The sequence below is a fragment of the Halictus rubicundus genome, unplaced genomic scaffold (genome assembly GCF_050948215.1).
Source record: "Halictus rubicundus isolate RS-2024b unplaced genomic scaffold, iyHalRubi1_principal scaffold0590, whole genome shotgun sequence".
NCBI lineage: Eukaryota > Metazoa > Arthropoda > Insecta > Hymenoptera > Halictidae > Halictus > Halictus rubicundus.
Window position 1 is genome coordinate 84,681 of NW_027489131.1, and position 11,089 is coordinate 95,769.

At 48.6% G+C, this 11,089-nt stretch overlaps 1 protein-coding gene across 1 annotated transcript; it reads left to right on the forward strand.

Annotated features, from left to right (window-relative positions):
- The first annotated feature begins 636 nt into the window (after positions 1-636).
- Positions 637-6,073, forward strand: LOC143364492 (uncharacterized). Its single transcript, XM_076804811.1, has 4 exons — positions 637-760; positions 913-1,047; positions 2,403-2,566; positions 2,687-6,073. Exons 1-4 carry the CDS (start codon positions 637-639, stop codon positions 6,071-6,073), a joined length of 3,810 nt encoding a protein of 1,269 aa, XP_076660926.1.
- The last annotated feature ends 5,016 nt before the right edge of the window (positions 6,074-11,089 follow it).

An 11,089-nucleotide genomic window follows, 5' to 3' on the forward strand; every position in this document is an offset into this window, starting at 1 on the left:
AATCAAATCCTTTCATGCCAAATTGTAATTTTGAAAATAGACGATATTACTTTTATGCCATTAAAAGAACAGAATCAGTATATAGCTATTCCAGAGAAACCCATAGAAATTAACACCATATGCGGAACGCAACACAGTATTGTGTATTTACGACAACCTAGTTTATTAAAATCCAACACATCTTGCGAATTATTATATAATAACAATTATATGCGAATAGGACAAACGCGTTTTAGCGTATCATACGAAACCAGGCACAAAGAAATTCGAACGCCGAATAGTAGCGATTACATATCAATCTTGCAAAAGTTAGACAAGACACCAAAAGTATTAAACAACTTAAACTGTTACCACAGTACATTAGATGATATCGAGCAAGAAATTAACAGACTCCAATTCGAACATCGAATCGAATCTGTAAAGTCGTGGGGACTGTCCACACTGCAGATTGCCGGCTACGCAGCATTAACCGCCCTAGTCATTTGGGGACTAGACAAAACGGGTATTTTTAACTGTATCAAATCCTTTCTTCCATCGAAACTCTGTATTCATATTCTCAGTTGTAAGTCGAAGACGACTCATATAGAAAATAATGTAGAAACGCCAGCACCGGGCGCTACCGCACCGTTGTTAAACATGTACACAGATTTAGCCACATTGGTGAATAACCAACGGCAATCACAACCATCGCCGGAACCAGAGATCCTGTTCCAGCCAAGAACAGTCAAATTCCACAAGTCCATCCTCCGGAACTATCCAGGTTAGAGGACTAACTTCAATCTAAGTTGGGGGGAGTGTAACGCCCAAATTTCTGTAAATTATCGCAGATGACGTCACCCCTAATTTTTGAACACAAAGGATCGACTGTTGACTGGACTACGTCCAGTTGATAACAACATAGGACAAACACAGGAGAACGGATGACATCACCCCTAATCTTTGAGCCACAAAGGATCGACCGTTGCCCGGAATTTGCCCGATTGATAACAACATCTTATAAATACAAGAGAACGGATACGGATTATCAGTCGCTAAGGAACCACAAAAGTACGCGGATCGAAATACTGTCGGTTTATTTATGTAATACTGAATAAAGAGAGTCAATGCTGGACAACAGTCTAGCATCTGCTTATTTTTATTAACAATCGAGTTATTATTACGTGACAACATCTTCGCGGAGATTACGACCCGTTTCTATGATCTCGCGGGCCGGGCCGAGAACATTTTAAATCGCCCAGACATCTCGCGCGCAGATACCGACTCTGCAAACGACGGCAGAAGCACAGACGGTGCGAAAAGTCGCCCCGTTAAATTACCCGATGCCTCATTGCCGACTTTCGACGGTCGTTATGAAAGTTGGTTGTCGTTTAAAAACGCATTTAACAGCATGATCGGTTCACGCAGTGAACTAGACGACGTGGCGAAATTACAATACCTCCGGTCCGCGTTAGTACAGGAAGCGGCAAACAAAATTCGGCTCTTTGACGTCGACGGGATCAATTACGCGAAGGCATGGGATCTTCTGGAAAGAGCGTACGAAAACAAACGCCTTCTGGTATCGCGGCATATGTCCATGCTATTCGACATGCCGACACTCGATAAGGAATCCACGATCGGCCTGACGCGGTTAGCCGACGACGCTCAACAGCACTTTGCGTCGCTACACGCGCTGGGAACACCGGTTTGCACACAAACCGTCGTTCACTTACTCGAGAGCAAACTACCTAAAATCACGTACGAGAAGTGGCAGGCAGGCTTAAGCCGACAGGAATATCCGAGCTTGGATGAAATGCTCGAATTTTTGTACAAAACCGCGGTTTGTGTATCGCGCACAGACAAGATGCGATCTAGCGATCGAGACCGCGAGCGCGAGAGAGACGACCGCGCTCACAAACGGCGACGCATACGTCCGCTGAATCGCGCATTCGTCACCCAAGAACGCAAGTGCGTCGCGTGTAAGATTAGCTGTCATCCCCTCTTCACGTGCGCCGCATTTAAGCGCTTAACCGTCCCGAAGCGCATCGAGCTCGTAAAAACCGCGAAAGTTTGCTTCAACTGCCTACGTTCCCATCGCGACGCTCCATGCCGGTATTCGAGTTGTACAATCTGTCAAAGACGGCACAATACATTATTACACAACTTCGAATTTGCGAGCTCGAGCAGAACCGATACCTCAAAACCCGCGATTGACAATGCGGACGCCGGAAAGTCAGCATGACTACCCTTACCGAGCAGGGAGCTGACGATTAGTCTCGCGACCGTACTTCCTACGGCGTCACCGCAGTTGATAATGAGCGCCATAGTGGAAATCATTAGTAAAAACCGATCGGTAAGAGCCCGAGCCATATTAGATACCTGCGCAACGGCCAATTTTGTCACTGAGGCGCTCATACGGCGATTAGGTATACGGGTAACCGCGCAATCGTTTCCCATCGGTACGTTAAACGGCACGCACACAGTGTCGAAGGGCCCGGTTAAATTACAAGTACGATCGACCTTCGACGGGTTTGAAAAAGAATTGACGTGTCTCAGTATCCCGAATATCACTGATCTGGTTCCATCGGAGGTATTTCCACGCGACTCAATGACAATTCCGCGTAACATCCGCCTAGCGGACGCTGAATTCCATCTGCCGCGTCCAGTAGATTTGTTGATCGGTGCTGGAGCGACAGTTTCGCTATTCCAGGTTGGTCAAATTAACCTCTCGCGCGAAGGACAAGATTTGTACTTACAGAAAACGCGATTGGGTTGGGTCGTGACTGGTGGCGTTGCGCAACAACAAGCAACAAGAGCCGCGTGCCACTTGTCGACGCTGGAAACGCAACTCGACAAGTTTTGGCAGATAGAAGAAGTCGAAACGGAAGGACTGCGGTCGGAGGAAGAAGTCGCGTGCGAAATGCATTTTCAAAGGAACGTTAGTCGCGATCCGTCCGGTCGGTACACGGTACGTTTACCATTTCGCGGAACCCGCGAACGGCTCGGCAATTCGCGAAACGGCGCGGTCAAGCGACTGCTATCCCTTGAACGCAAATTAAACGCGAACAACGTATTGCGAGACGAGTATCAGCGCGTTCTCGACGAGTACTTAGCTTTAGGCCATATGTCTTTGATGGAGGCTCCCGGTGACGAGGGATTCTATATGCCCCATCACGCGGTAGTGAAAGAAGCTAGTAGCACCACCAAAGTTCGCGTGGTATTCGATGCGTCTGCGAAAACAACGTCCGGCGCGTCACTAAATGACATTCTTCTGGTCGGACCCACTATACAACCGAAGTTATTCGCGCATCTAATTCGTTTCCGCACGTACAAATATGTGCTAACGGCAGATATCGAAAAGATGTATCGTCAGGTACTCTTGCACGAAGACGATCGGCCGTACCAAAAAATATTATGGCGCCGGAACGAAAAAATTGAAACGTACCAATTAAATACGCTCACATTCGGCGTTTCATCGTCACCGTTCCTCGCGATCCGAACCGTGCATCAACTAGCCGACGACGAACGAGAGTCGTATGCGAGAGCCGCTAAGATACTAAAATCACACCTATACGTTGACGATCTTCTATCCGGCGCTGATACCATCGACGAAGCTCGCGCGATACGGAGAGAGGTGACGGGCGCCCTGAGTCGCGGCGGTTTTTCGATCCGACAATGGGCATCGAACAACCGGGACATTTTGGATGATCTCACGGATAATGAACTGCGCGCAAACTTCATAGTGAATATTGACCGATCACTGAAAACGTTAGGCATTTCGTGGAAAACGAACACGGACGAGATATGTTACACTACCTGTACGGACGCCGTCGGAAGCAAGGCGACGAAGCGATCTATCCTCTCCGAAATAGCGAGGATCTTCGATCCTTTGGGTTTGTTGGGTCCGGTCGTGTTACACGCAAAAAAGATTATGCAGGACGTATGGCGGTCAGGAATCGCGTGGGACGAATCTGTTCCGCAGTCTATTCACTCGGAATGGACGCAGTTCACGCAGCAATTAGAGCTACTCCGAGCAGTCGCATTTCACCGAAGAGTTTTAACGGATCAACCTCGAAATATCGAAATACACGGATTTTGCGACGCGAGCACCATTGGATATGGTGCATGTTTATACGTGCGGTCGACCGGGAAGGACGGGATTGTCCAGTGTCATTTATTGTGCGCTAAATCGCGAGTCGCGCCGCTCAAGACGGTGACCATTCCACGATTAGAATTATGCGGCGCGTTATTGTTGACCCGGCTATACCGCGAGGCGAGCGACGCGCTTGATATCTCACCTGATAAGGTGGTATTTTGGTCCGACTCGACCGTGGTTCTACATTGGATTCGAACGGCACCGCATCGACTAAAAATGTATGCGGCCACGCGAGTCGCGGAAATTCAATCAATTACCGGTGATCATACCTGGCGACACGTCCGCTCAGAGTACAATCCGGCAGACGCATTATCCCGAGGCCAATTACCACACGCGTTTCTACAGAATCGTGCATGGGTCGTCGGTCCGTCGTGGCTGATTAAAAACGCGGACGAATGGCCCGACGAAGTGCTGCAAAACATCGAGATTCCCGATCTCAAGGCGGTCACTTGTTTCGTCGCGAACACGAACACGATCGATTTATTCACGCGTTGCTCGTCATATACCACATTACAAAGGGTAATCGCATATTGTTTACGGTTCCGGCCACGTGGTCCACGCGGCGGTTCGCTGAGCGCCCAAGAAATTCAATTGGCCGAGACTCGAATTATCCGAAATGTGCAGACATCGCAATTCGGAAACGAAATTAAGTGTCTACAAGCCAAAAATACGACATCGAAATGCCGAATCGCGAGCCTCAATCCGTTCCTGGACGAAGACGCTGTACTGCGGGTTGGTGGGCGCCTGCAAAAATCAGATCTGCCCTACGATCAAAAACATCCGATCTTGCTACCGAGTCGGCATCGGCTAACCGACCTAATCATCCGGGAAACGCGCGAGAAACACCATCACACGGGCATACAAACCACTTTACACATACTCCGGCAAAGATTTTGGTTACTTGACGGACGCAACCAAGTACGTCAGATAATACGTTCGTGCACACGGTGTTTCCGTTTCAACGCAACTAGCACCGAATATAGAATGGGCAATCTACCGGCGGTTCGAATACGCGAGGCGACACCCTTCGAAAACACCGGCGTGGATTTCTGCGGACCCTTTTTCATAAAGGAACGCAAGCATCGAAACAGAACGCGAATTAAAACGTACGTGTGCGTGTTTGTGTGTATGGCCGTGAAGGCGATACATTTAGAAATCGTTAGCGACCTGTCAACCGAGGGGTTCCTCGCAGCTTTGCGACGGTTCGCGGCGCGACGGGGGTTACCTGCTCATATATTCTCAGATAACGGCACAAATTTTGTGGGCGCGAGTAGTCAACTAAGGGAATTATACGCATTGCTCCAATCGGATACGCACCGAGAACGCGTTCAAAGATTTGCCAGTGACCGTCGGATCACGTGGCATTTTAATCCACCAGCGGCCCCCCATTTCGGCGGTTTGTGGGAATCGATGGTGAAATTGTTTAAACATCACCTTCGGCGGGTTGTCGGCGATTCACTTTTTACCTTCGAAGAGCTCAATACGCTCTGCATAGAGATTGAGGGCATCCTGAATTCCCGACCCATAACACCATTATCCTCCGACCCGAACGATTTGACCGCACTTACGCCAGCGCATTTTTTAATTGGGAAAGCATTAACCACCCTTCCCGAGGGTAACTTGTTACAAGTTCCAGCACATCGCCTATCCACCTGGCAACACATTACGAAGGTCCGCCAAGACTTCTGGACACGCTGGAACAAAGAGTACTTGAATGAACTGCAAAAACGGCAAAAATGGGCTAAGGACGGCCCAAACATCGAGGTCGGTACCGTCGTGCTGCTCAAGGACAGAAATCAACCCTGTTCGCAATGGGCATTAGGCAGGATCACGGCCCTACATCCGGGTGAGGACGGAGTAGCGCGAGCAGCTACGGTGAAAACAGCAAACGGGGAATTCAAACGGACCACACAAATCATGTGTCCGTTACCTTCCGAATGAACTCTCCACGGGCGTTTCGTAAAACACAAATATCGAGCTCAATCGTTAGCAAATTACCGACTTACTCAGTACATATACCACCGACTCCATATAGACATTGTACACTTCTGAGTCACGATTAAAAGCGCAACAGTTGATCGTACCCTCTCAACGGGGGGAGTATGTCGCGTCGCGACACCTCAGAGTGAGACCACAACAAATTCTAAAACGATTCGAACGGGCCTAACAGCCAAACCAGGCGAAGACCGCGTCCCGCCTACAACATATATTCATGCGAACAAGCATATGGTGAAGATCATGTTCCACCTAGCTTATACAAACATTTATATAAACAATAAGGTGAAGATCACGTTCCACCTACAGTGTGCACACTGTATACGAATCGGCGTCAGGTGAAGAACGAGTTCCGCCTGTAACGCCTATCAATACACAACCCGATCAAATACAGACAAAATACGATTAACCAAGATTCGGCTCACTCTGAGGCGTCATCACAGCGTAGCGTAGTCTATGACCCGAGGAGACATGCGTTCCTTCGAGTGTATGCACGTAGCCGATGGCTCGACGTCATCGACGCTACGTCATAAACAGGTGAACCAAGACCTGGTCATGAAGTGGGGAGGTCCGTGCGGAAGTTAGTTACTTTAGACGAACACATTGCGAATTAACATAAAACAATCTCTGTACAATTGCATAGCAACCAGTCAATAAACACCACGCCACCGAAAGAGTGTTCTTCATTCCGAGAAAAAGCGAAACCACGGAGCGTGCACGATCGCTTCGAAGTAGAATTTTCTACAATAACTATTACAGAATATATTTTGTTGAATAATCATTATTTTATAAATATCGCAATAAGTTCCAAATTAATTAATTACACCTATAAACTATCGATTATAAAATAATGATTACAATGGTGAATAATATGGAAGTGTGCGGACTACAGTGTGCACACTTTATACGAATCAGCGTCAGGTGAATAACGAGTTCCGCCTGCAACGTCTATCAATACACAACCCGATTAAATACGTACAAAATACGATTAAACAAGACTCGGCTCACTCTGAGAAGTCGTCGCAGACTATTCATAATAGAGCTTAAGCCGGATCGATAATTGTCACGTCGGACGACCGACGTGTTGTTGATGACGTCAACCGCGACGCATCATAGATTAAAGAAGAAGATAAGTTATTTATAAGTTATTACTATCGTCATCCGTAGACATTGCCATCATTTCCATCCGCGAGCGCGCCAAGACGCTTGGCAGTACGTCATCGGGTGCTAGCGAGCCCCACCGCGATACCCGGTTGCGTCACGATCCCCCCACACGGACCCCGAGCGAAGGAGGTTCGTGCAGCCCCTATAATGTTTTTAAACTTATACAAGAAATATGTAATTTGTGAAGCGTTATGTCAATTGATGTATTAAATTATAATTCATGACTTTTTAAATTAAAAATTGAACAGCTTGAAGCGTTCTCTATGACAAAACAAACACCTACGCAAGTGATCAATATATTACGTAGTGGCCACCTGCGTATTAAGTAGCGGCCACCTGCGAAATTATGTAACTATTGCAAAACCCCGGGACATGACATTCACGAGTGCCGCAAGCGTGAATATAATAACCGAATCCGCGAACAATCGGGAAACGGCTCGACCCTCCCGTCCGCCCCGAATCGCCGACGGGAGGCAAGTCAATCGGGCCAGGCAATCCGCGCAACTCGTCACAGCCGGAGACGAACCAGTCCGAAGAATCGCAAGAGTAACAGTCCGCTCGGGCGATGATGTATTAATTATTAAACTCGATATTCCAGAATTAAAATGTACGGCAGACCTTCTCGTAGATACAGGGGCCTGCACGAACATTATTAAATTATCATTCTTAGATCCGAGCATTTTAGTCGACACGGCGAGACGCGTTATTATAGAAGGTATCGGCGAAGTAACTACCACTTCTCTCGGCGTAGCACGCCTAACTTGCCTCAATAAAATTATCGATTTCCAAGTCGTTCCCGATACTTTCCCCATTCCGACCGACGGATTGGTCGGATCTGTTTTTCTACGCGAAGAAGCGGTCATCTCGTACGCGGACAACGCCATGACCTGGTGCGGGAACCGACTCCCCTTTGTCTCAACGGGTCGAATTTCATTAAAAGCACGCACGTCGGCGTAATGTAGCAATGACAGCTACCGGGCTCGAGTGCGGCTACATCGCGCGGCAGGAGTTATCACCCGGAGTATCAGTTCCTCATTGCATTACACGGATCTCCGACGGTAAAGCGGTCTTGAAAATAGTTAATACGACCGAGACCGACGTCGACCAAGGTCAACGTTCAGCGCCAACGATAGCGTCGTAACCGAGCAGCGTAGGTGAGGGCCGTTAACCGCGACGCGCGAATCCCCGAGTCATACGACGGACGTGCGCGCCGCGTGGACCGAAAGTCAGTACAGCTTACGTCTTTATTCCGCGTTGGGATCCGCGACCCTTTTAAAATCACGTTCGCGACCCGCGGGACGTAACATAATATGATAGACATAATGTGGTATCGGGAATATGCGGGCACCCGCTACATAGTTTTAAGATATAGACTTTAGGTAGACTTTAGGGACACTTTAGGACAGGCATGCAGCGAAGGCCGGAAAAAGGCCATAAAAAGGGAAAGCGACATTGACCAGCGTTGGATTGCGAGCGACGATGGGCCTTCGGCCCATTGACGATGTTCATGCCCATATTTGGGCATGGTGAAAACTCCGGCAGGGGCGAGCGTGGGGATGAACCGAGTCTTGCTAGATGAGGGAGGAGTCAGTCGTAGTCGTTGTCTGAGAGTCGTGGTCGTTGTCCGAAAGTTGTAGAGTAAGTTGTAAGAAGTTGAGGGTTGAAGTTGTATAGTTGTCATCGTGTAGTTTAGATTAACGGTTAGTAACTAAGCGCGCAACTATTGTACACTTAAGTCTATTTCTTTTCTGTTCCTTAAATAAATAATTAATTATACGTGATACCACACATCATTGAAAACGGCTGTGTGTATCCCTCGGGTCTTATAAGCGTCAGGGACTTATATCATGGTATAACCCTGACGCATCAACCCCTCCTTCACGTGGTAGGACCTGTAGACACCTTCGAGTGACTAACGGGGCTCTGGTAAGAGAGCTCCTGCGTGAGTTATCGCTTGCGATAACCGCGGCTCTCACCCGGAAGACTCCCCTCTGCCGCGACGACCCGCCGGATACATCCGGTGAAATGTTGCAGAACGGGAGAAACGGGGGGCTTACCTTAACCGGTCGGCCCAACGGGGAGGCGAACCCCTTGAACAAACCCTTAACCTCTAAGCTGAAGATCGCGGTGAAAGAGGTCCCGTGTCTGACACGGGCGGTCGGTGGGTCCACCGGCCATTAGCGACTAACTTCAGGACACCAGGCGAAATCCTGATAGTAAAAGCCTTCTCCCCGGAAAGGGCGTAACCCGGGGAGCGACCGTCCTTCGTCCCAATTCGTGGGAACAAATATGAATAAACTCAAAAAAGCCAAATTAAGATCGAAGAAGGCAGGAGGAACAAAGAAAAAGGAAGTAGAAGGAAAGGCGAAGGTGGAAAAAGAAACGACCCAGACAGGCGGGGACATAGCTACTGTCTGGGATGACGAATCGGACAATTACACAGACGATTCATACCCGGACCTAGGTCCAGAAGAATTCAAATGGGATTTTCCCAAAAGCAGGAAAAGAAAGAACAAACGCTCAAGTGACTCGTGCAACGAGTCACATAAGAAATTGATCAAAGAGGTCAAGATTGAGCTAGAACGATTTGACGAACTGCCATTAAACGACGGTAAAGCGGTCTTGAAAATAGTTAATACGACCGAGACCGACGTCGACCAAGGTCAACGTTCAGCGCCAACGATAGCGTCGTAACCGAGCAGCGTGGGTGAGGGCCGTTAACCGCGACGCGCGAATCCCCGAGTCATACGACGGACGTACGCGCCGCGTGGACCGAAAGTCCAAATTAATTAATTACACCTATAAACTATCGATTATAAAATAATGATTACAATTGTAGCGGCTAGCTGGGCGCCGGAAGAGAAATCTTCAGCGCACCAGCGCCAAGAAAGATTTATGGTTTGCACAACATAAGACGCTATTTGTGAGAAAACGTCTTTAACGTTTTTGGCCACTTAGCGGACAGATGTGTCCTTGTAGTTCCTAGCGACGAACTCAATAGCGCAAGTGGACGCCATAAATTTTGGGTAGTCTAAGGGTCTCCAGCCTAGAGTGTCCCAGCGACGCGTGCCTGGTTTCTATCACCCGGGAAAGCTGGGCCCATTGACGTAAGCCAGCAGTCACGTACCGCACTTAGCACGGGCCCGGAAGACACCCCGCTGCATCACCAAAATTAGATTTTTAACAGAACGACACGCTCACCCTTCTCACGCACGAGAGGCGTGGAACGTGGGCGTGTTATGTAAAATGCACGGATTGGTGGAAGTTCCCCGCAAGGACTTCCACCAATCAGCCGACAAGCATTTTTGAGAATATAAGGCAGAGACTACCGACGCGAGAGGGAAGTCACGAAGAAGTCACAGCCGATTCTCCGCCGAGTCACTTAGAGTCGGGTCGCAGTCCGGTCGCTGTAAAAACCGCAGACCGAGTTCAATCGCGAGTCAAGTGAATCGTGAGTTTAGTTGAACCACCTCGGACGCTCTCGCGACATCATTCTATTTGTAAATAAACGACTCAGTCACGTACGCCTGATTTTGAACATTTATTCCAAGGCACCCGCCTTACATAATCCTGTTCCTTCAGGTGAACAATATGGAAAATAAGAAGGCAATAACAGTATAATGAAATTATACAATACATTCCTGCGGACCCTGTGGTCAGGTAGACTACCCAACGTGACCAGAGCCATCGTCTCGGCTCAGTCAGACCTGCCATTAAGCAAGCTAGCCGAGATAGCCGACCAGATCCACGCGGAGGTGCAGCCAGCCCAGGTAGCCAGCACGTCGGCCCCAACGCAGT